Source organism: Sceloporus occidentalis, unplaced genomic scaffold, assembly GCF_023333645.1.
Source record: "Sceloporus occidentalis isolate IW3139 unplaced genomic scaffold, rSceOcc1.0.p SCAF_15, whole genome shotgun sequence".
In the NCBI taxonomy this organism is placed as follows: Eukaryota; Metazoa; Chordata; class Lepidosauria; order Squamata; family Phrynosomatidae; genus Sceloporus; species Sceloporus occidentalis.
Window position 1 is genome coordinate 7,088,985 of NW_028316995.1, and position 25,714 is coordinate 7,114,698.

Sequence of the window (25,714 nt, forward strand, 5' to 3'; positions counted from 1 at the left end):
TGGCCGGCTTCAAAGATACCTGAAATGGCACATGGAGGGAAGAATTACCAGATTTGGAAAAAATGGCTTTGAAATAGCAAAACGCTACCTGTACTTATTGCCCCATAACGTGCAGAAAAAAGCAAAAAAACATAAAAACATTGGGTATTTCTAAACTCAGGACAAATAGTAGAATCTATTTAGCAGGTTTTTTTATTACCTTTTATAGATGAGTAAAAGATTTTTCAACTAAAAGTTAGAAACAGTCATTTTTTTCAAAATTTTTCACCATATTTTATACTTTTTTTAATAGTAAATAATATGATACAATCAAAACAATGTCATCTAAAGAAAGCCCTTCTTGTCCTGAAAAAAACAATATCTAATGTGTGTGAGTTCAGTAAACGGGAAAGAAGAAAATTACAGCTAAACACGAGCAGCGCAGAAATGTTAAAACGGCCATTGTCACGAAGGGTACAAAAAGTAAAATCAGCCTTTGTCACGAAGGGGTTAAACGAAGACTGAATAAATAAACTGGATATCTCCTTTATTTTTTTAACAAAAGATCTAAGACATTTGCAGAAACAAATGCCTTGTGCCAGAGGCTTATGCTTATTATTAATCATACATATTCCTCTCTGTTACAGGTTGTCAAAGCGGGTCTATCATTAGCATTGTTTGGAGGGTGCCAAAAATACGTGGATGACAAAAACAGGATTCCTGTCAGAGGAGATCCACACATACTGGTTGTTGGAGATCCTGGTTTAGGGAAAAGCCAAATGTTGCAAGTATGGATTCAGTTCATGTTTGAATGTTAATTTTTGTTTACTCCTTTAATCTAAACAACAACTTCATTTTGTAATGTGATCCAATAGTAATATTATACCCTGTTATACAAATGATCACATAACTACAGTCACTAGTTATGAACACTGGGCGCTTCACTACATTTTGAATAATGGATGATATTTGACGCCATTACTCCATCGTATCCATGATCCATTTGCCACAATGAAGAAACATTACTGTACAGCATTATTTATTGTTTCTATAATTGTAGATGTTACTGCCTGGAGTGCGTAAATTTGTTGACATTGTGCTTTACATCTTAACTCCTCAAAGCAGGGAACTGGCAGAGAGTAGCTTAATACACCATATTTTTTATTTTTTTTTCTTTGCTAATGGGTGCCGCTATTTTTTTTCTGTACACAGAATATATAAAAATATAATGTGTTTATTAACTATGTATTTGTTTGAAGGCGGTGTGTAACGTTGCGCCGCGTGGTGTTTACGTTTGCGGAAACACTACAACTACCTCTGGGTTAACGGTTACACTATCCAGGGACAGCGCGACTGGAGACTTTGGTTTGGAGGCCGGGGCTCTTATTCTTGGAGATCAAGGTTGGGATAAAATCTACATTTTAACACATGTACAACACGTAACCATTAGGTACATGAATTGTGTCCTAGAAAGATTATTAGGTAGATGAGTTGTGCCTCAGACACATTACTTTTATGACAAAGCTCTCTAGTGATGTGATCTTCCTGTGGACGCTCCACAGTGAGTGTTAGAGAACTAATTTCAAGGTGTCGTTCTTTATACCTCACAAACATCGCTTAATTCATCAGCAGTCACATTAAGCATATATTTTCAAAGTAGAAATAACATGTGCAGGCGACACCGGATTAAAAAGGCTAAACATTCTGTCCTAGTATGGGTTTGAAATGTCTTGACACATAAACCTTTCCTGACAGTTTGAGGTTTTTAGCTTGTTTCTGACACATCATTATGCACTGTTTAGTGATTAGACTATTTACTATTTTTCTACACGATTCAACATATGACTTTGACAATTATTTTTTTTCCCCCCTACTGAATAGAAAACTTCAGAATGCATATAACCACATTATGTGTTGATTTTACAGGCATATGTGGAATAGATGAGTTTGATAAGATGGGTAATCAGCATCAGGCTCTGCTAGAAGCAATGGAGCAGCAGAGCATTAGTCTCGCCAAGGCTGGCATTGTCTGCAGTTTGCCCGCACGAACGTCCATCATTGCAGCCGCAAACCCAGTCGGAGGACATTATAACAAAGGCAAGACGGTGTCAGAAAATTTAAAGTAAGTGCCAATTAGTAAATTGTGTGGACAAATATAAATGTTTTCTGTCCAAAGAAACCTGTGTTTTGCTCTCCAATTGTTTCACAGCTGACACAGAACAAGGTAAGTTGAGTGGTTATTCACTAAATAACAAATGAACATATACAATGCTTTAACCCCTTAAGGACCGGGCTCATTTTTCGTTTTCTACCCTGTGGGACCGAGGCTGTTTTGACACTTTTGTGGTGCTTGTGTTCAGGTGTAATTTTCTCCTCACCCATTTAGTGTACCCACATAAGTTATATGTTGTTTTTTTCAGGACAAGATGGGCTTTCTTCAGATACCATTATTTTGATCGTATCATCTTATTTACTATAAAAAAAATAAAAAAAACATGGTGAAAAATTGAAAAAAAAGACATTTTATGACTTTTATTTGAAAAATCTTTTACTCACCTAAAAAAGCAAGTAAAAAAACTAGCTAAATAGATTCTACTACTTGTCCTGAGTTTAGAGATACCCAATGTTTTTATGTTTTTTTGCTGTTTTTTGTACGTTATAGGGCAATAAGTACAAGCAGCATTTTATGATTTCCAAATCTTTTTTAACAAATCTGGTCAGTCTGCCTCCATCTCCTCTTTGGAACATCTTTGAAGCCGGTTAACTCAATTTAACCCATTTAAACCATATATTTTTGAAAACTAGACACCCCAGGGTATTCCAAATGCTGTTATTTTAACCCTTTCCATGCACCAATTATACAACTACACTTTGTCAAACTTTGTAATAGTAATTTTTTTTTATTTTTTTTTCACACAAATTGTACTTTAGTTATAGATATACAGGTTCTGGTATATGTCACTATCAAACAACACCCCAATGTGTGTTCAGGAACATCTCCTGAGTACAGCGATACCCCACATGCATGGGTTTGTCGGGTTGTTTCAGATTTAAAATGCCACATTTGGGAAGTGCGCTTTTTTCTCCATTTTGGTCAGTCTGTACCTATGCCCTATCTGTGAGCTAGGCCACTCCAATTTACCCCATCAGCCATTTTTTTTATATATTAGACACCCCTTGGGTATTTGAAGTGCTTTTATTTTAACTCTTTGAGATTTTTGAGAAATTTTAGCACTTGCTCAAAATAATAAACTTTATTTTTTTATTTTTTTTATTTTTTTAATACTTTTTTTATATTTTTTTTACACATTTTGCTGGTACTGGATGGTTCATCTAGTGACATCACTGCATAATTATTTTTAAATGTTAGCACATTTTTTTTTTCCATTTTTTTTTTTTTTTGAATATTTTACTAATCACATAGTGATTAGAAAGCTGGGCTCCATTGACTTGCATGGTTGAATGCAGTACCTGTATTCAACCAGCAAGTGGAGCCAGTTCTCTAGAGGGTCTGGAGACCCTCTAGCAAACTTTTTCTTGTTTGTTTTTTTTACAGAGCGGCGGCCATCTTACTTGATGGCGAAGATCACCGGCAGCTGCGGCTGTGACCGCTCTCCGGAGCGGTCACAGCCCACCTAAAGGTAAGTGTTTGGTGTCGCTGGATGCCTCCTGATCGAGGCATTCCAGCGACACCATTTAAGTTTAGGAGGCGATCGTTGATCGCCTCCTAAACGCTTTTAAAACGGGCGTCCGCCGCCATACAATGTATGGCGGCTGTTGACGCCCCGGGGAGGGGCCAGACATGGCCCCCGATGCCGATCTCGGCCTTGCTGAATGCCTCGACATCGAGGCATTGCAGCAAGGCCGTTTAAGCGAAGAAAGTGATCCTTGATCACTTTCTAAGCTTATTTAACTTTTTGACGGTTCAGGACCGTCAAAGGTCATTTAGTGACCTTCTTGTCATGACGGTCCTGAACCGGCAAAGGTCGCGAAGGGGTTAAAGGAAGGATCTTGTTTATTTTGGTGCGTCATTGCTGAACGGAGATCCAAAGGAGGGGGATGCAGTAGGTGCCCTGGAGTTAATGAAGCAAATCACCGTATCTGTCTTCATTGATTACTTTTTGCTGCACGTTGAAGCTACTGCAGGGTCACATTACATCACATTATATTTATTTGTAAAGCGCCGGCTTATTCCACAGCGCTGTTACATTCATTAGAACAATTTTATGAACACATACAATAACAAACTAGTGCAAAGGAGAAGAGGGCCCTGCTCTTCCAAGCTTACAATCTAGTCGGTGGTTGAGGGGAGTGAGACAATAGGAGAGGACTGCTTGGATGGGGGTGAGTTGATCTGGTTGCGGTCACGTTATGTCACCCTAGAGAGATCGCTTCTGGCTGGTCAGCCATGGTTTGGTAGAAAAAAAAATTATTTACGTCTGTCTCTAAGTGTGAGCTGTTCATAAGGTTGTCACCTAAATTGTTTTTATTGAATAGTTTACTATATCAGAAAATACAAATACAGTGTGGTGCGGGAGCAAAATTCATCATCTGTACAATCGTAAAGTCAGGAAGACGATGATCGTACTGCGATACAGAGCAGGGGAATACTTACAGTACGACTTCAGATTAACGGAAAGTCGCCTTCTATGGGGAAAAATGTGTCTGGACTCTTGGCAGTCAAAAACTGCATTTAAAGAGGAGGTGGCTTTCCCCAATTCTTCACGTTATTGTTCTGTACACTAAATAAAACCATGGCTTTTACCAAATTAAAAACAGTTGATTGGATTATGAACACGGATGTCAGGCTCTGTGACCTTTAACATAGGGAGTTTTAATTTATCATTAAAACAACAATATTGTGTTTTACTGAGTGGTGATGTGACATTGTTTCAGAAAATAATGGTTAGAATGAAGGAAGTTTGAAAGTTAACAATCAGCACTATGTTCAAAGCAGACTTGATTAGTGTCGTGGATCTTCAAACTGGGAATTCTGTATGTCTGTTATATAATATCCATGATGATTATGTACACGTCGCTTATCGTAACACATGACATGAGAGTGACACCTGGTGGTTGTCAGGGATACAGCCATGTATCTACTACGTATATGAAATTCTATCACATTAGAGTTAATATGACAAGCTGTGGGTTGCAGTGAGATCAAGCCTTTCGCCTCACTAAATTAACTAGATGTTATGCAATTAATCTCCATTAATGTGTAGTGAGAAGCAAAGAAATTGTTGAGCTTTCTAATCTGTTACAGAATGGGAAGTGCTTTACTGTCACGATTTGACTTGGTGTTCATCCTGCTTGATACTCCGAATGAAGACCATGATCACTTGCTCTCGGAACATGTAATGGCCATGAGAGGCGGCACAAAGGAAATATTACGGGGAGCAAATGTTATGCGCACAAATGCCCAAGATTCCAACACCTCCATCTTAGAAGTACCATCCGAAAGGCCTTTGAAAGAAAGATTAAAGGTATATATTTTTACTTCCAGCCGAGTGGTGAGGACTGGACACAGCGCATGGATCTTGGTGTCTACTATTTCTAGTGTGTGTGTGTGTGTGGGAGGTGAATTAAATAATGTACATGCGAACCACATAAGAATCCACAGTGTATTCCTTCAATTTTTTTTTATTATAACTAGCCACTCTTTACTGTCTGTTAGCTCTGTCCTGGGGAACATTTGGATGCTATACCACACCAGCTATTACGAAAGTATATTGGATATGCGCGACAATATGTTCATCCACAATTATCTCCAGAAGCGGCTAAGGTTCTACAAGATTTTTACCTTGAACTGAGGACGCAAAACCAAGGCATAGACAGCACCCCCATTACCACCCGACAACTGGAGTCTTTAATCCGACTGACAGAGGTATAAGGTGGAGAAAAGTTCTACGCAAACGTTCTGTATTCTGTGAACCGCACACAATGCAAACCATGCTTTATCTAAGAGGCAGGTTGGAGCTGTGTTATACATTGATCTAGTTGGGCTAATTCAATATATATACCTTAGAATTTTTATAGATACAAAAAACCAATTGAAACCATAAAAAATGGCATCAGTACAAATATAGTACAAAAATAGGTATGATAAACAATAAAAATAAGTAAGTAAACAAGCGCACAGTAATTTAAAAATCCCAATTTTAAACCTAAACCATTTAAATTGTGTTTACTTAAACTTAGCGAATAAGTGTATAAAGTCTCATTTTTCATTTTTTTTATTCTTTATCCCAAAAAGGCACGAGCAAGACTAGAATTAAAAGAAGAGGCTACTAAAGAGTATGCTGAAGATGTTGTTGAAATCATGAAATACAGGTGATTTATTTTTTGTTTTGTTATATAAATGAAACCCGATTTCTCTATAGCGATATTCTTAACAAACGTAGGACTCTTGTGGTCATCATAAATGGCAGAACTTGAGGATATACGAAATAAGTAAATAATAAAGTTAAACATAGAGCAGAGTCTGTAGCTCCCAGCCTTTCACATGTGAGTTTGCGGTTATTTTGGTGTTGGCTTTTTAGTTGAAGTATAAACTTTCCTGATACATAAAGTGCTGGCTGTATTGTTTAATAAATGTAAAGCAGCTGATGTTTCCCGGGCTTCCCTTTCAGTGCCGGTTCTTTCTATTGATCTGTGGATTGTAGTTTCAATTTAATGAAATTTCCTTCTTCTGAATGTTAGAACTCATGTTGAATTAAGGTGCTGAAAACCCATAATGCATAAGCATATTTATTATTTTTTTTAAACAACCATATTTTGTGGTACACAATTTGCTAATGTATATGATATATGACTATAGTAATTGTTTAAACATTTTGGGGGAAAGTCTACAGTTTGCTATGAAAAGAAAACAAAACCAAATGCTGTAGAATTGTGTAGATATTGAGTTTGATATATGACTTTCCTCTCCATGGAGCCTCCTAAACAATCAATGCATGAAAAAAAGAAAAGACACATACCTGAAGGAGAAGCTGTAGCTTTCAGAGCTCAAGCTTCCCACCTCTTATGTGATCTTGAAACAGCCAATCAGTGGCAGGAAAGCACTTCTATTGAATGCCAACAGTGTTCACCGAGCTGATGGTGGAGCTGCTTGGCGGTTTCCCTAGATCATGTAGATCTTTGCATAAGACTGTACCATCTTCCTTACTCTCTCTCTGTTATAAATTGTGTTCAGCTGTGTAATTATATTGCCATAAATAGCAGAATGCCTATCTTATCAGAAACATCTTATCATGTACTGATACAATATAAAGACGAGTTCTTTCCTGACATTCGAGAAACACTCTGTAAAGCCATAAAATCATATGTTGTAGTTGTAATGTGGAAAAAAGCCAACACAAAGTAAAACATACAAGCGTAGAAATAAACATACAATAAAGCACAATATACAGAGCTACGCAGCAGTGATACGCTGTAGTGCTGTCTCTATAGTGTCCTTTTCTAAATACATTACACAGACTCTTGATGCTTCAGTGAAACTAACAGCGCTGATATTTTGTCTTATTCTCTTTCACTAATACGTGGTTGTGAGAAATGATTGATGTTTTCTCCGTTATTTGCTCTAGCCTGTTGGGAACATACTCAGATGAGTTCGGGAAGCTGGACTTCAATCGATCTCAGCATGGCTCAGGAATGAGTAATCGATCACAGGCCAAGAAATTTGTTTCTGCACTTAATCGGATTGCGGAAAGAACCTACAATAATCTCTTTGAGTTTCAACAACTTCGACAAATTGCAAAGGAAGTCCAAATACAGGTAGGAGATTTGAACTTAAACGATTTTTGCCTGATTATGTGGCTCACAATGAATGGAATGAATATATACATTTTATGAATTCGAGCCATGTGTAAGCAGTCTTGTTGGGCACTATCCTGGGTTGAGGCAATGACGGCACATCTACCTTTACTGCTTATTGGAATTGGCAATCAGTTTATTTTTTTCAGATACATATTTTATTTAAAAGTTTAAGTACATCAAGGCTGAAATTAGTGCCAGGTTATCTCATCCAATTCCTGTCCTGAAGTTATCTCCCTCCTCCTCCTCCTCATACCCACCCTGACAAACACCAACTAAACCAATCTATAACTTAACCATAAGGTTGAGAAAACTTAATGGGGAGGAATAATCATGTGGATCCTTGGGGAGGCAAGTTAGCATACCTTCAATTTTTATAGGTGCTTATTGCAATATGTAGACACAGTTACATAGGTTTATTTTTGTATACAGAACTGTGAAATGTATAGGCTGTCAAATGGATAAACAATGCATTGGATTTAAACCGGACATTCTGAGTCTAGAGTCACCCCATCTGTAGTGAAACATGTCCCATGATGCTCACAGCTAGCTTATGGCCGGCAGATCATCACAAGACCATCGCTTGAATTGTAGTTCGATAACATCTGGATAACCGCTTTGCATGAATGGTATGAAGGATTTACACACAGTGTGCCTCGGAACTCAACATTATTGTTTCTTTCTTTTACAGGTTTCTGACTTTGAAAGTTTTGTTGGCTCCTTAAATGATCAGGGCTACCTTTTGAAAAAAGGTCCTAAGGTTTATCAACTTCAAACTATGTAGCTTTTGGTGTGAAAAGCAACATGGAGCACAGAACATACACGGTGTTTATTTGTATATTTTGTGAAGACTGTAAATAAAAAGGACCTTTAATTAGTTTTTACGTTAATTGCGATCGCCGTCTGTCTTTTGTCAGTTGACTTGCCGTTTGAACATGTAATGTTTCACATGTTAAAGGTACATGCCAGCCCATCTCCCGTGTTTAATGCGTATTACAATCTGTTTTCTGTGGATCTCTCTGCATGCAGATCAGGATATACATTCTTTGTTACTGGAGAATTCTGTTTCGTTTAACTCCTCGGGGGCTGCCTCTGCTGAAAGCAAGATGTGTGTGTGCAGGGTACACTTCCCGCACACGCTCAGTAGCACTCCGCTGCATGTCTGCTTTGTTTTACGGTTATAGGTGCGTCTTGATGCTGCCTTCCTTTGATGTATATGGGAGCCGAGCAGTCCAGCCACTGAGCACGTTTACCCTTCCTGTTTCAGTAGAGGCGCTCAGAGGAGAAGTATATAAAAAAAAACAAAAAACCAAAGAAGTCTCTCCGTCTAATGACCAGCAACTAAATAATATCTGCACCCATGTGCTCGCTGGGAAATGAACTCCAGTATGCATTAAAAATAAAAAATAGAACTAGGCTGACACTTCGGGCCATCTTATCCACTTTAATGCATGTGATAGCTGGGTGGTCTTTTGTGGGGTCCATTTGAAAAATGCTTCTGCAGAATTACCCAAAATGCATTTGCCCTACCCCAAGCTAAAGGCCCTGAAAGGGATGTGTTGGGCCGATCTTTCTGCATGTGATGTACCCTCGCGTGTAAGGGGGCCTGTCTAGACTGTTGCCTTTCTGTCATCTCGAACCAGTCTGCCCATTCTCCTCTGACCTCAACAAGGCATTTTCGTCACACAGCCGCCGCTCACTGGATATTTTCCCAGTAGATCAGCAGTTTCTGAAATACTCAGGCCAGTCCGTCTGGCACCAACCATCACACCACGTTCAAAGTCACTTAAATCCCCTTTCTACCCCATTTTAATGCTCGGTTTGAACTTCAGCAAGTTGTCTTGACCACATCTACATGCCTAAATGCATTGAGTTGCTGCGATGTGATTGGCTGATTAGCAATTTGTGTTAACAAGCAATTGAACAGGTGTACCTAATAAAGTGGCCAGCGCGTGGACATTCCCTTATGGTAGTCCCTTGTATAAATATTACTGTATCGCTATGTATAAAGTGTGCGTGTAGATAGTTTTGAGGTCATTACAAAATATTTGAGAAGGACTTATATTTATATATGCATTTAATTTGTAAATGCTCTCCCGCAATTTAAATATCCAACGTGCACCAAAGCACAGGGGAGCATGTCACAGAACCTCATATTCATTACACGGCATGGCAACGCTACCCACACTTTTATCTTGTGCTAAATTAAACACGAACATAATCCCGATGACTAAAGTGAAATGTATAAAGCAGAAGATATTTTATTCAGTCCTCAGTAACGCTGCAGAGACTTTATCAATTTCAAGTGATAAATTCTTGGGGAAAAGAAAGCAAAGAATTGGATGACGTTACTCCCCCCCCCCCCCACAGTATTTCTATTCACACTGCTTGTGAATCCTCTCGATGGGTTCACATGTGCAAAGAACACGCTTATACCCCGCGGCAAAACGTATCCGTGTCCTGCCAGTTACACGTCCGGCACAAAGCTCGCGGAAACATGGCGGATCTGGATGACATTGTCTCAGGACGTGAATAGTTAGCCCTATACCACCTCCAGTCATACCCTGATCTCATCGTGTGGGGTTTATTCACTACAGGGTGGTTTGGACTCTCACAGGAAGGGCCAACACCGGCAAGTCTCTCCTACAAGGGCTGAGCAGGCCCTGGGTAATGTATAATTCAATAAGTAAGGCACAGGAAGAACACATGCAGATTTAACTATACATGATACAGGGCAGAGGCGTATCTAGGGTATGGCAGCTATGGCTCGTGCCATTTGAAAGGGGGCGCCAGTGAGCGGCTTTTAAACGCCGTCTTTTTTTTTTGTGATGCGGAGGAGAGAGAGGGGCGCCCCTCATTCTGCTCCACGAGCCCTCTACCTCCGTCCCGGTGCCAGCATTTCATGCTGAGCGCCGTAATATTACGTTATATTTCGGCGTGAAGCAGCGGGCACCAGCGAGCGAGAACTACAAAGGGGGAGAGGAAGAGGGTAGTAGGGAAAGGTGTTAGAAAGTGACAAGGGAGGGAGAGGGGGTAGTAAAGAGTGTGAATTAATGTGCCGCCTCTTCAAAAGTGCCGCCTGGGGCAATTGCCCCACTCGGGTCCATTGTAGGGCCGGCCCTATATATATATATATATATATATATATATAATATATATAGGGGGGGGGCTCCGTTACTAAGTAACGCATCGGCCTTCATCAGGAAGAATTCCCTGTGATGTTTGCTTCTGCTTTACGATTAAATGTCACACTAAAGTTACAGTATTTCCGACACGAAGAGCACGCCTCGCAAACCCGCTGGTGCAACCTGTGCACCTTAACACCGACAACCAGCTGCTGTGCCTTTAAGGAGTGACAGGGCGCGCTACACGCGCTCCTGCCGTAAACCGAGGCATGTCGCAAACACAGGACGGGTGCTGCTGCGCCCCGCCGGGCTGTATGGGGAAGCCGTGCTCCCCGGAGCCCTGAGGCCGACTCTTACGGTGTCATGTCGGTGCTGGCTGTGTTGCGGAGGTCCCCGCTCTCCGTGCTGAGCTGTGCGGCTCGCAGTGCGGGCGGGAGTCGGGACCGGCTGCCAGAGTTTTGGGTCCGGAGCCGAGCGCCGTGTGCCCGGCGAGCGAGTGCGGACTCCCGGAGACTTCTGCCCAGGTGCCTGACCCTGAGGCCGCTGCACTCACCCCTACGCCCCGTGCCGCTAGGGGGGCAAATCAGCGCGTCAAAGAGCCGGCTCAAGTCTGGCAAACCCGGGGTACAAAACCCACCAGGACACGGGGAGGACGACAAGGCGAAGGACAGCCTCACGGAGCTGGTACGGGGCAAGACTATAGCCGGGGTCGGGGTGTAACCCCTTTACTACCCCCTGGGGCCCGTGACAGTAAGGAGCTTGACCCCGCCGGATACCCGCGGGACTGACGCCGGCCCTCAGCGCATAATCCCGTCATTATTATTATTATATTTATTATTATTATTAATGGACAGAAGTCGCTCAGCAGAGAAAAATAACCTCATTCTTTCCGTTATATGTGAAAATATTAAGTGATTTATTGATAAACTGATCCGCGTTTATACAATTCCAGCCCAGACCTACCACCCCAAGGTCACAGCGACCCCCGCCACGGGATGGCCTTCCTATTATTATTATTTATATAGCGCCAACTATTTCCGCAGCGCTGCTTACAGCCCACACATTAAAAGGGGCAGAACTAAGAGCAACCCATACATTGGGTACAGCGGGACCTGCTCCCAAGAGCTTACAGTCTAGTGGGCATCCATAGGGTTTAATGTGGTCGGTATAAGTAGCGCTAGACCTCCGGTGTACTGGCTGAGCACAATGGGAGTGGCTCGCAGGTAGATCACTAGTAGCAGCTTTTTCTGAGGCATAGCCCTGAATGAGGTGTAATCTGCCGGGACGTTGGCTTTCATACAGAACTCTGTTATAAACCCGGATACGGCGAATACTCTGCCGGAATCGGTTTCATTTGAAACGTTACAAACATGTTTTTTCTTAGCCGTAGGTTTTACCGCTTGCTCTGGAAGGCGCTGGTTTCAAAACTTTCATTTGCTTTTTAGTATGAAAATCCGTGGACGATTCCAAACCTGCTGTCTATGACGAGGATCGGACTGTCGCCCGTTCTGGGCTATCTCATTGTGGGTGAAGATTTTAACATGGCGCTTGGCATTTTTGCCCTCGCGGGGGTAACCGACTTGGTGAGTAGTAAAGCCGTACAGATGTTCTCGCGGTGGGGAGTAAGGACCGTATAGATACGCAGGGTGGCCAACTCTTCTCAGTACATACAGATAATGGGTGCTATAGGTGGTCCCTTTTAGTTAAATCTGTACTGTACTGCATGAAACAGAGATCTAGCCCTGCATAATGCATAGTTGGGTCAATGAGATGTCTTGAAAGTCATCTTACCATTTTATCTGACCGTTATAAAGGCAAAAGTACCCCTCCTACGCAAGAGTTGAAATATTAAATTCTCATTTAAACTGTTGCTTTAGTAACTAGACCCCATTATGAGGTGGACTGGACGCCATAGAGTTGGCCGTGCATAATATAGAGAAATAATAACATAATATATACAATAAATTTTCCCTTCCTGACTATGCGTTAAACTGAATCGGTTCAGTCGCAGGTGAAGATCGCTGGGGTTGGCCGGGTCTCTTCTCACTTGTTAAAGGGTATCGTTTTTACATCACTTTTGTGTTGCCAGACAGATACGGCATTTTATTTAATCAAAGCAACATGTATATTTGATAACCCCTTCACGGAGTAAAGACTGACACAGTGGCTCTTAAATAGTAACACAAATCTCTAGATTTCGCCCATTCTCTGGGGCTACATCACGAATTGGACAGGAATACACCCACAGATCTGTTCTGCTGTTTCATAATATCACGCTGAGACATATAATAACATGTATCATGCAGAGTTATAATATGTGGGTCATGCTTGATTTTGATCACCGGTACTTGTGTTTTTAGCTGGATGGATATATCGCACGTAACTGGGCTAATCAGAAATCTGCGTTAGGAAGCGCCCTCGATCCTTTGGCTGACAAAATACTCATCAGCGTCCTGTATGCTTGTTTAACGTATGCAAGTCTTATTCCAGGTAAGACGGTGCCATGTTCATAGCTAACCTATTCCACCCCAGGCTGCAGGAAAGAACCTACCCACTCTGTCCTTATGGTAGTTAGCTGTCTTAAACATGGGGTTACGCATGTGTTTAATACTGGAAATGTATAATTGAATATGTATTGGATGTGAGCCTAAGAGCATTTACACCTGATATTAAATATTACGGTGAGTATAGCAAATATGAATAGTTGAAAAAGGGTTATATTTTAACAATGAATTGTTAGGGGACTTAATAAATATCTATATCTTTTTATAACTCTCAAAACATCAAGATGTTTGCCGTGCTCTTTTGTGTTACATCCCCTTGCTTACCCAAGAAATGCTTTGTAGAGCCGCTAAGCTCTTCTTCCAAAGCACAGCCGCACTGACCTGTCTAGCAAGCTATAGAGCCAGCAACATCAGTGTTACAAGTTTAACCCCTAAACAAATAAACTGGGGTGTAATGCGTTGTATATGTGCATGAACTAGCAGGTAAGATAGGGCTCGGTGCAATAAGTCATTCGCTTCACTGACCCCTGAAAAAGGGTATCGCTGCACCTTTCAGTTATCTTCCATCGATTCATCCATTAGGGGAGGTACACCAGTGGGTTAATGATCATGGAGAGATATTTAATTTAATTCTACATTCAGACACATGGGATCAGTAGAATTGTTTTACATTTTATGTGTTGTTTTTTCCCATGAACGTTTTATTTTAATACATTTTCTTTTATTTTCCAGTTCCCTTAACAATCATGATCATTTTAAGAGATGTAGCCTTGATTGCTGCTGTTTTTTATGTACGGTTCAAAACCCTCCCTCCACCAGTAAGTAAACTACATTAATACTCCAGTGAATGAATGAATGAATCTTTAGTGAGGTTCTCTGCTTTTATCTTGTTTGTTGGCTCAAAACCTAATCCAAAGAAATCTTTTATTTATTTTACGTGCTATTCTAAAAAAGTTAAGAATACAATTAAAGATTTTTACAGCAGAAAAAAATGGGTAGACTTTGTGAGCTCCGTGTTTATTTTCTACTATTAAATTTTATGTTTCTATTTTGCTACTAAAAGTGGAGTTGTTAGTGTTCCATGGCAACAGAGTCTGCACCACTTCTTTGCACCACAATGTCTGTATGTATAACTCCCATAACTCAGAAACAATTTCGGGCATCCGTTTAGACCGTGTCTCGGATAGCTCATGCTTTATTCACAGGAGGAGCAGATTCTCGATCTCATTTGGTTTTTCAGCTGGCCAAGAAGAAAAAAATAAAAACAAAATAACTTAAAATACCCATCATAACTTGTTTTGTGACCGTTTAAAAGTTCCGTAATGTTGGCGTTAGAATGTGAGTTTCTTTATTTTGTCTGCAGAGAACAGCCGGTAGATACTTTAATCCTTGCTATGCGACTGCACGACTGGAACCAACCTTCATCAGTAAGGTAGGAGTAATAATAAAAAAAAAAAAATGGTGAATGTTTGTCTCTCTTTTTTTGTTTTTTTAATAGGCAGTTTTTTGGGGGGGGGGATAAATAAATACCTACCTTTTGATCTGTTAAGAGGTTCAGTAGCAGGAAAAGTTAAGGCAAGTAAAAGTGTCAATTTAAATAACATTTACTAAGTACTAAATAATTAAACTGAATATTAGCCCCAGTTTATGTTTAGTATGCATTTTACAATGCATTGTACTACTTGGCAAACTTTGTGCTGCATAGCAGTAATAATAAATCCAAAGTGTATACAAGGTGTTACTTTACTGACCATTTACCTTTTTTTTATCAGTTTTCTTGTTTAAATGCTCTGTATTGACGGATAATTGTGTTCTTTTCATATCCTAGGCGAACACAGCCGTTCAGTTAATTTTGGTGGCAGCCTCTCTAGCAGCGCCAGTATTTAATTTTGTGGATAGTGTTTATCTTCAGGCGTTATGGTGAGTTTATTTACTTGGTTCTTTGGCTGTAAATTAAAATATTCTCGTATAATCTAATTCCATGAGGCCGGGCTCAACAAATTGTTTCCACACGTAGGAGCCGGCTTCAGCGGCTAGGAGCTGCCAGCTACTACTACTACAACTACTACTACTACAATGTCGCATGACCTCGCTGGGCTCCAACCTCCTAGAGGTAGCCGGGCACGCACATAATCTATGAATGGAGCTGGTTTGTGGGTCCAGCAGGACCCAATTATTAGTCACATTGGTTTTGTCGAGCCTTGTCATAGGGTAGCCCTGTAACGATGTATTCATTAAATCAAAGTGTGCACTTCCTCCCTATAAATGCTAATGTGATTCTTCCCACAGGTGTATAACAGCTTTTACAACTGCTGCCTCTGCATACAGCTACTATCATTATGGACAACAAACAGTGAAGATTTTGAACAACAATAAATGAACAACATATAATAAAATTAATCCATGAGAAGATCAAATGTGTATTTAAAAACCAAGACTTTACCAGAACTCTCTTGTGAACTTGATTTAAGCTAAATCACAGATTGATTACTTTATTTATACTCTAGATGTTCAATATTTGAATTTTGATACAATAAACTTTTGGTGGATTTTGACATTTCTGAAAAATGGCTTCCAAGATATTATTTCACGTCTTATATCGTTGGGTCAACTTAACTTATCCATCTTCCATTCATTTTTTTTTTTAATTTGTAAAACTTCATCGACAAGTTATGGAGGTTAGTGGTCTTCAGCTGGCCCTTCGGCATTTCTCTTACTAAAGAAATTTGCGGTTCTAGTGCCTTTTCATTCTTTAATTACTGTAAGATTTATATAATCCAAGCAATGTATGCTGGCTGGATCATTCTAGCTGGTTTTAAATGAGTTATAACCACTTCCGATAAATGTATTATAATAAATAGAATCTTCTAACATTCCTGGTCACGTTTTTGTTCTTTTGCTTAGGAACAATCAACCCTACTATGTTTATACATTGACTCCCACCATCCCCATCTGTCCCATTGGGTAACATTGTATACTGTCCTTCTCTATACAGTGTGAGAGTCTTTGGCACTGGTGGCTGCCTCTTGACTTTAGTCAACCTGGGTAAAAAGAACATGACAGTATCTGCTTTCAGTGTTGGCAGATGAAGCTTGGATTTCTTTTATTAACTTCCACAGCATCAGCAGATGTATTTTTAACATGAATCTGGTGTTATCAGACTGATAAATATCTTGTATGTTGATCATCACTGTAGAAAACTTGCATTGCTGTTTGTTTTTCCTGAGCGTAATTTGCGAATCTTTTATTGAGGCTCTGTTTAATAATTTATATCCTAACAAAATTCCCTTGACCAGGGAGTAGTCACATTAGCTCTTCACACTGCAAAGTTGCTTATGTTATATATTTTGTTTAAAAATCTATATGTCTGGGATATATTAAATTCATTGTGTCTTACGAGGCGACAACTAGCATCTCTTAAGCAACTGTAGGTTTTAGCCACTAGAGATAAGGGTTTTGGTTTAAATTACTTGACTTCACTATACATTATGAAGCGTCAACCCCATTGAGCTTCTACTGCAGTAAGATGTTGGCTGGCCCTGTACACTGCATAGTTAAACTGGTAAAGTGTTTCCCCCCCCCCAAATGTCTCCTCACCTGTTGCCTTTTGCAGGTTTCAGCTCAGAACTTTTGCTGGTTAAAAATGCTTGTTTGTCCTGCTTAAGAAATAATAAATCGAGAGAGTTGAAAACGGTTCTCTTGTCTATGCTACCTTTGGTGAATAAAGCCCTAGGTTTCTGAGTTCAAGAATAGGACATCACTGATGGCCTTTTATATTTCTAAGCTAAGGAAGGCAATATTTAATATTTTTGAAAAAACAAAGGGAATTGTTATCCTAAAGATCTTAAAGGAAATTCGGTCCACTAAGTAGAAACCTAACCAATCCCTTATTGCTGGATAAATCTGTATCGGCGCCTCCAGCACAGCATTTTACTGTTTAACAGAGAGCTGTCATATCCTAAATAAAATCTTAATAGAAGATGCAACGCTGCATTCTATCACTTGTGTTGTCCATCTCTTTAACTTTTTGTCTTAAGTTTTTTTCCCCAGCTGCAATTCTGCTATTAGCCTGGTAAGATTAGTGATGGGAAGTTCGGATCATTAAAGTGAATCGGATCATTTCGACTCGTTCACCGAAATGATCCGATTCATGATCCGAATCTTCGGATCACTCAGTGTGACTCACAGGAGTTACTGTTTCCCCGTTGCAGGCACACTAACGATCGGCCCCGCCCCTTTCATTAGTCAATGAACCCTCCTGCCTGCCTATTCCAGTGATGTCAATGAAGGCAGAGAGTCGTTCAAAGATTCGGATCTTACAGGGATCCGAATCTTACAGTGATCCGGATCACTGTAAGATTAACCCTAAACACCCCATTAACCATAACTGCCCCTAAATTAACACCATCTACCATACCAATTTATTAGGTAATTTATGTGGAGTACATGCAATTGATTTAGGGGCAGTTATGGTTAATGGCATATTTAGGGTTAATTTCAGGGGCAGTTATGGTTGATGGGGGCTTTAGGGTTAATTTAGGGGCAGTTATGGTTGATGGGGTATAAGGGTTAATTTTATGCTGATGACTGAGGGTTAATTTAATTAATTTAATAAAGTTAACTGAAGGTGCAGTTATAGGTAAAGGGGGCAAACTCAGGGGAATCTAAATCCTGGGGGCAGTGAACATTATTAATGTATTTATTTATAAAAGTATGGTATCGGTAATATTCTCTGAATGATTCAAATCTCTGTAAGATTCGGATCCCTGTAAGATTTGAATCATTTGAATCTTCGGATCATTTGAATCTTTGAACGACTCTCTGACTCTATGAGTCATCGTTCCTGTGTGAATTAATGAGCTGTAACCTGACCCCAGAGTCTGTGTCTGAGTGCTCTGCAGATGACTCACTCTAGGATCAGGTTACAGCTGCATGATTCACAGACTGAACTGGCACCGCTACAAACGAATCGTTCAGTCTACTGAACCGATTCATCCGGATCACTAAAAAGAACCGGATCAAATGAACGATTCATTCATGATCCGGACATCACTAGGTAAGATGTAGCAAACTTTCTTGGTTACAGATCGGACCCAGACCCCGATCACTAGACATTTATCGCCGTATAATTCTGCAACGCTGTAATCACAAATATATAAGAGAAGCTCAGGTTTAAAATGTAATTCAGCAACATGACAGGTCCTACATAAAGCACAACAGAAAATAAGAGGCCTTTATTAACATTGATGTGAAAAAAGTAAAATATGATTGATATTGGATCAGGAATAGTCTGGAATGTGTTGGCCCTTCTTTAAAATAAAGGGAGAGTGTAGATATTTCAGATACCGTAAGAAGCTAGAAATATTTAGCTAAATCCAACGCATCGAGACCTCTGTTAATTTAATCCATGCCATCTATATCTGTCTTGGATTCTCTTCTGCTGGTCTATAGTTGCCAAAAGGATAGACACAGGGGAGCACTGGCAAGGGAGTTAGACGCAATAACCCTCTTGACTGCTCTTATTTGGAGGTTTTCTGTGTTTTGTTTTTTTTTGTTTATTTTACTTGCAGCTCCATATACAGCCACTGGGGTGCCCTCAGTAACAAGGGTTTGAGGCAGCAATTACACTAGACTAGATCCTTTCTGTGTGTCCATTGAGCATTGCTTGTATCTAGCACTTGCCCCTGGGGTAATTTGTGCCAGCCCCCCCTTAATAGACGGTTTATAAGTCTTATGAGGCGTTTAGTTTGTTCATATTTAAACTTTCTGCAATATGTTTATTTGCTGTATAGTCTCCTATCCCCTAACATATATTGTAGCTGATATGACACACACACAAGTTTATGATCTCTGCTAATCCCAAATTTAAGGTTGTGCATAAAATGTGTTACTCGAGGTGTTCGATGAGGGCTTATCTTCAGCTTGTGAGTTAATCTTTGGTGTCCTTCTCTATGCAAACTGTTTTCTTCTTACTATTTTATTTTGATGTTTAATATATTGTGAATAAAGTATAATTTGTAATTATCTTCAGTATCAGAATTCATAAAGTTGAAGAATCATAAAGTCTCATGAAGCTCCAGTAGTATTTTTTTTTTTTTTTAATTCCACCTCACTTGCCTTATTTCTTACGTTTGTTACATTTCTTTGTACTTCTGAATATTGCAGAAACGTATAAGCAGACTTATGTACATTTTAAACACGTATTTGCTTTTATTTCAATAATTTAATACAAATAAACACAATGCAAAAATGGTCCTTTTTTTATAAAAATATCAGAATTGGAATAATAAAAAAAAAAAAAGATATGTACCAGCATTAAAGTTTTACTACTAAAGCATGAGTTTGCTGGAGAGAGGGTTTAGCATTTCAACTCCGATAGTACTATGCGTTATGCAGGGCTTACCCTGGTGGGCTTCTACTAGAAGAAGACCTGGTTGTCCCTGTATAATGTATAGTAAATAACTTGTCAGGGTTGTTCCTTTGTAATGTGTAACAAAGTTGGTGAGTTGAAACCACAATTCCCTTTTAAACCTCATCTATAGTGAATTAATGTCATTATTCCTATTTACAAGGGACAGACACCCCCCTCACAGTTTGTGACATAAACTGAATAAGAAAATGGATATCACTGTATTAGCCCAAGATAACAATTCATCTTTAGTAGAAGTTCATCTATTTTATTTGGCCAATATAGTCAGAGATGTAAAGTTGCATAAGCTATCTGGACATCTCTGATGGAAAAAGAGACCTCTGAGGTCCCCAATGCTTGCCATTCTACACCCTTTCCTATGTTGACCCTATAAAAAGCTATCAACATTGGTTGACTGCTATGAACTGATGAACATTCATTTAAGAAGGAAAGACTAAAATTTGGCTGACATGAGCTTTAAAGGACCATTATCACTAAAATGTCAAAAAATAATACGTTTGCCTCCTTCTTTTAAATTGAAAGATACATTACATTGGGGTAAAAGGCTAAGAAAATATATTTACCATCCCATTTTGGGACCAGAGGCACTATCGTGCCCAGTTGTGGGTTGTCTGATGGGTGTTGTAGTCTTTCGCACACGGGGCTTCTCTGACAATAACCAGTGATCATCTCACCACAACGCCCTATTCAGTGAATAAACCCCACTTAACATTATTGTTAGTACTGAATATTGTGGATCTACTGAACCCTGTTCCATTGTCTACACTTGTAACACTTCATCAAAAGGTATCAAAATAAATCTATACAAAACACACAATTCTTATCAAATAAGAAAACTTAAATAAAAACATCCAATAAAGATTATTGGAAAACAAACCCAAAATATGCCTTTAGGTTTTATTTTTCCTTAAAACTCTCACGTACCAAACTCTAGAATTGTAATTCTTGGTTAACCAATATACCCTAAAACAGCCCAAAGAGAAACCACACAATGCTTTTATATATGAAAACGTAAACCACCTTAATGACAACATGCGATACAAGGGGGAGGCTTTAAGGCATTATGCGGGTTTGAAAGTTTAAAATCACCAATGCAACAAACAGAACTGTCCGACCGTCAGGATAAATTCTCATTGAGAGAAGCGATTGTTCTAGAACTTTTAATTTCTACAAAAATCAGCCATTCATTATGAGCTAGTAAGCCGGTACGATTCACCCATGAAATTGAATAAACTAATGGAATGATGATCACGTAGTGTTTTACTAATTTTAATTATACGATGGAATGCTTAATTGGAAATCAAATGCGGGGTTTTTATAGGAAACAAGGTGGGTATCATATTGATTGCCCAAGCTATTTTTGCATGTCTTATATAAGCACAGTGACAGTACAATGATGACGGCTAAAAATAATCCAATCAGTGCACTTAATACAGCCAGTATAATAACATAACTTGGCTTGGTTTTGATTTCTGCACACGGAAATCTAGTCAAGTTATCATTCTCCGGAATACTGGCCCCCGCCTTATTAACCGTAACAGCACATACATGATACATTGTGTCTGGTGACAGATTGTATAGGGTATATTGCCTCGTCATGACATCTATGTTATCGATAACCGTCTGGTTCTTGCTACCTTTCACATAATACACAAGTTGGTACTTTTCTACTACAGAGTTTGGTGCGCACCAGTGGACCTGTACTGATGTGTCCGTTATCTGGGACGCTTCATGAAGGCTTGGTGGATCTGGAATAACATTTTCCCCCGACAGGCCAGGACACAAGCATTCTGTACCCTGTTGAAGTTCAAAGCAAGGTTTTTGAAGATGTCTACAAGGATCGTAATCACAAGATACCATCGGTGTCTTGGCCGTTGTTGTTTGTTCTAAAGCTTCTTCATCTTCGTATTCATGCATGTAGTCAGAAGGTATTTCAGGCAGAGGAGTGATCTTCTTCTCTGTAATTGCAGTTGACGATGGTTGACTTACTTTTCCAGTCGTTACAGTACTATCTATACGTAAGAGCTTTGGAAAAGGGGTGACTGGAAATATGGCATTCTCCGTTCCATCGGTTGATGTTATAATATCATTAACAGACAAGGCATGGCTTTCTTGAGCCGTTTGTGAAACGCTTGAGCTGGTTGTCGGCGTGACATCAGCAAATAAGTCTGTACTAATGATCGAGGCTGCAGAATCAGAGTCCGTAGCAGAAGTCTTGAAAACGGTGATAGTTTCAACAAAGGATAGATCATCTTTTAACACCTGAGCAGAAGTACTAGTCTCCAAGGAACCTGTGCGTGGTGTTTGGAGATCATGTTCTGTGGACGTGGCCATGTTGGACCCGCCAACGCTGATATTTCCGCTTGTTTCAGTTGTGGCTTCATTACGTGTGATATCTGTAGTTTTTAGCTGACATTGGTTACCTTGGAATAGATACAAAAGTGACGGAGGGGGCATGTCGCCTTGGAAATTGCTGCATAAGGTTTCATTTGCTCTAAAGAAAAAAAAATGTATTTAATATGTGAATCCATAGGTGGTCAACCTATTAAATCTGGTTTATTCACTAACTCACTTCTCTGGCCCTGTATAATGCATAATTCAATGGGTGAGTTAACTATACATTAGGGCCAGCCAAGCTCTTTGGGCAGAAAGAAGCTCACTGCTCTGCTCATAACGTCAAAAAGTTGAAACCACAACTCTCCCTTTAGTGAATAAACCCTTAATAGATACATGGTGAAGAATAATGGAACATATTTATAAAAATTAGTTGAAATTATGAATTGCTGCATAGTTTTTCAGCTATTTGTACCTTTCATTATAACCTTTTATAGTAAGTCAGTAACATATATAAAATATGGTTGACATTTGGTTATAAGCCATCTATGAGGGATTGATACAACAAGGCATACAGTATATAGGATAAACCTGATAATATCCACAATCATCAGACTGAATCTCAAAATGAACTTTGAAGCATTTGTCTTCATAAAACAAGAGGAAAAATGTACATAAAATACCTGATCAGAGTTACGTTTACATCGCCTGAAAGCAGCCAAAAAAGTTCACAATTACAGTTGAGGGGATTACCACGGAGATCAATATCCAAATGACCCGAGGTTACGCTCCAAGGGGATAAAGTGGTCAGATTACAGCTACGAGAAAGGAAATATATTGTATATTAAAAATGAATAATTCTGATTAGTAAAAAGCACAAGAAAATAAAATATACAGGCAATGAAATAGTTTCAGAGAGAAAGGTTAAATCCAAGATATGTATGTATGCCTTTCTTTATAAAACACCAACATATTTCAGATTAATGTATAATCCCCAGAGTCAACTAAAAACAACTAGTACAAATCCATGAAATATGGACACAAGGGTAGAAGGTGCTCTACTCCTTCAAAAATACTTGTTTTGGTGCTTTCCGTAGGAATAGCAAGCAGAGATGGGACGGATATTGTGTAAGACCTTCTGCAAGACGCCTGTGGAAGTGTAGAAACTAGACTTGTGCATTCGGGAGAACATGAAAACGAAGACAAATGGTGTGTTTTCGTTGATCAAACCAAATACCGAATAAACTAATATGGCGACGTGTAAACGTACACGAAGACGAAGAAGCACAACACCAAAAATCTTCGTGTTCATCTTCGGTAATATCTCCTAGCTAATCTCCCTGGTCCCTTCCCATTTCCTCTAGCCTACCTTGTCTACATAGCATCACAGAGGTTAACGGGAATCACCCAAATCTTGGCCTGGGGATACCATTGGGGATACCCACTGGTGGATATGCTAGGGTGGGAGTGGGGTGTCCATTTCCTCTGTAGGTATAGTCCCCCTACACCCCAATCTGCCCATGGCAGCTGAGGACACCTGAATATGAAATCAAATCCTATTGCCCCAAGTATCTACACAATCTATCACAGGCCGCATGACAAAGACAAAGTCAAGAGGGAGCAAGTGTCCCAATTCCACGGCTAATTCCCCCAAAATAGAGTTATAGTAAGGAATATTAGGCCTCCAGCGACTGAGGTAGCCACGTGGTTATGCCACTACGATTGACTAGATGACTAAATTTGTCCTTATGGCACCTTTTATAGTACTCCCGTCATTAAAAATTACATTGTGGAGGATTTATCTATATAACTTATGTATTTTTTGCAAACATTGACAAAATGTTTCATCTCTTTTCATGATCACTTACTTTTGGAAATCAACGTATTTCAGATTAGGCGCCTTTTCAAACATTGCATCCGAAACAGAGCTCAGAGCTTTAGAATCCGCACAGTTTAGTATTTCCAGTTGAGGAAATGAGTTCACGAGGCCATCCAAATTCTCCAAATTGACCATTCTCGTAATATGAAGCTCTTTCAGGTGCGATATGTCTTTACTCCATTCCTGGTCAACTAGGATATTTAAAAAAGAGTTAATATATTTTTATGATATCATAAGTTCCAAATGCATACCTTTTCTAGGGACCATAGGTCACTGGGAGCTCTAAGCAGCTGGCTAGCCTGGTAGGGCCACCTCTGAGTAATGAAAACTGATAAATTATGCTCAAGATTGGCCCTATGATAAAGGCAATCAAGGAAGCTGCCTAGGGTGCGGGGCTGGTGGAGGATGGAGCCACCAGATTCTCTGCTACGTTAGCCAACAGGAGGGCCCACCAGGGACATACATCATCTAGGGCTCTGACTGAATGTGATATAGCTATTCAACAGCACTCTTCAAAGCTTTAGGAACTCAATTTAATTTAACACACCACAGTGACTGCATTTACAGCTCCCCCTTCATAACCTACCTTTTCTGAAGAATGTCCCACTTAGGTCAAGTGTGTTGAGAGACTTTAGAGTGTTCTCCTGGGTCACTGTCACATTCAGGGCAAATGCCAAATGACTGATGTTCTCAGAAGTGTTATTCCCAAGCAAAGTGAAAGATAAATTAAGAAACACCAAATTTGGAAAACAAGTGAAGGCATACGGCTGGATTTCTGATATTGGATTGTGTGCAAGAGACAGCCATTTGATTTTCTTCAGCATAACACACTCTGGTACAACTGATAAGCAGTTATTGCTGAGGTCCAGGAACTCGAGATTAGGCAGAACATTACTTCCAAAGTCAATCTTGCTTATTTGGTTGTGTTTCAGATTCAGCGCATGTAGCTGGGAGAGTTCAGAAATGTCCTCTTCCCTGATTACAGTAAGGTTGTTAAAGCTCAAATCTAAAACCTCTACTTCTCTAGGCAGACATTCGGGAATCAAATCCAGACTGCTGTTGGACAGAGTTAGGTTAGTACATGGCTTGGAACAAGTACTATTAAGGTCCATCGGTTGTATTAATGTAAACAATAAAAATCCTTGAGTAGATGTTTGGTTTAAACTGTAAGAAAGATCTGCCATCTCACTCAGACTTACAAGTAGCAGCAAAGGAAACATCTTGGGAGGTATCATGTCCAGCAGAATGTCTTCTGCAAAACAGATTAAACACAAATATGTTTCAGTAAAAATAAAAAAAGAATATCATGAGCAGATAATGGAGTTTTTATAATGGTGATGGACCAACCACCTTAGATTGGTTAATGCGGATTTATTCACAGCCAACCATAGCGGCATTTGTCTCCTTACTGTCCACCCATGTGTGGTTAGGACAGTATTCATAGGCTGTGCATTTTTCATTCAATAAAACCACATAATATCCAATCATTATCTAGACACATGGGTTAATACTGTACCCAACACCCCAACTTTAAGGAGCACCAAAAGACGTTTGCACACAGGTGTTGGTGGCCCTAACACATGCTACTATTATTTTATTATTATTATTATTATTATTATTATCTTTTATTTATTAAGCACCAACAAAT

At 39.6% G+C, this 25,714-nt stretch overlaps 2 protein-coding genes across 2 annotated transcripts in view; one reads left to right on the plus strand and one right to left on the minus strand.

Moving 5' to 3' along the window:
• Nucleotides 1-15,803, plus strand: part of LOC149303200 (DNA helicase MCM8-like) — a 29,643-nt gene extending 13,840 nt beyond the window's left edge. Inside the window, exons 11-23 of the mRNA XM_089481376.1 lie at nucleotides 627-767; nucleotides 1,239-1,380; nucleotides 1,906-2,101; nucleotides 5,246-5,465; nucleotides 5,657-5,866; nucleotides 6,236-6,312; nucleotides 7,566-7,755; nucleotides 12,365-12,502; nucleotides 13,280-13,409; nucleotides 14,156-14,241; nucleotides 14,787-14,855; nucleotides 15,252-15,343; nucleotides 15,713-15,803. Of these exons, the coding sequence (XP_089337502.1) occupies nucleotides 627-767; nucleotides 1,239-1,380; nucleotides 1,906-2,101; nucleotides 5,246-5,465; nucleotides 5,657-5,866; nucleotides 6,236-6,312; nucleotides 7,566-7,755; nucleotides 12,365-12,502; nucleotides 13,280-13,409; nucleotides 14,156-14,241; nucleotides 14,787-14,855; nucleotides 15,252-15,343; nucleotides 15,713-15,803 (1,782 nt within the window). The remainder of the gene's footprint in view (nucleotides 1-626; nucleotides 768-1,238; nucleotides 1,381-1,905; nucleotides 2,102-5,245; nucleotides 5,466-5,656; nucleotides 5,867-6,235; nucleotides 6,313-7,565; nucleotides 7,756-12,364; nucleotides 12,503-13,279; nucleotides 13,410-14,155; nucleotides 14,242-14,786; nucleotides 14,856-15,251; nucleotides 15,344-15,712) is intronic.
• Nucleotides 15,804-21,122: 5,319 nt separating this feature from the next.
• Nucleotides 21,123-25,178, minus strand: LOC149303201 (leucine-rich repeat neuronal protein 4-like). The gene is made up of 4 exons (XM_089481377.1): nucleotides 24,653-25,178; nucleotides 24,056-24,257; nucleotides 22,871-23,005; nucleotides 21,123-22,347 (listed from the first exon to the last, which is right to left on the minus strand). The coding sequence occupies exons 1-4, from the start codon at nucleotides 25,176-25,178 to the stop codon at nucleotides 21,123-21,125; spliced, it is 2,088 nt and encodes a 695-aa protein (XP_089337503.1).
• Between the last annotated feature and the right edge of the window lie 536 nt (nucleotides 25,179-25,714).

Excerpts from the sequence above, each read along its gene's own strand:
- LOC149303201 (XM_089481377.1), bottom strand. The coding sequence starts at position 25,178 with ATGGACCTTAATAGTACTTGTTCCAAGCCATGTACTAACCTAACTCTG. Across the intron at positions 23,006-24,055 it reads AAATACGTTGATTTCCAAAA|CTGTAATCTGACCACTTTAT; the intron begins GTAAGTGATCAT and ends CCTTTCTCGTAG. Across the intron at positions 22,348-22,870 it reads GTAAACGTAACTCTGATCAG|AGCAAATGAAACCTTATGCA; the intron begins GTATTTTATGTA and ends TTTTTTCTTTAG.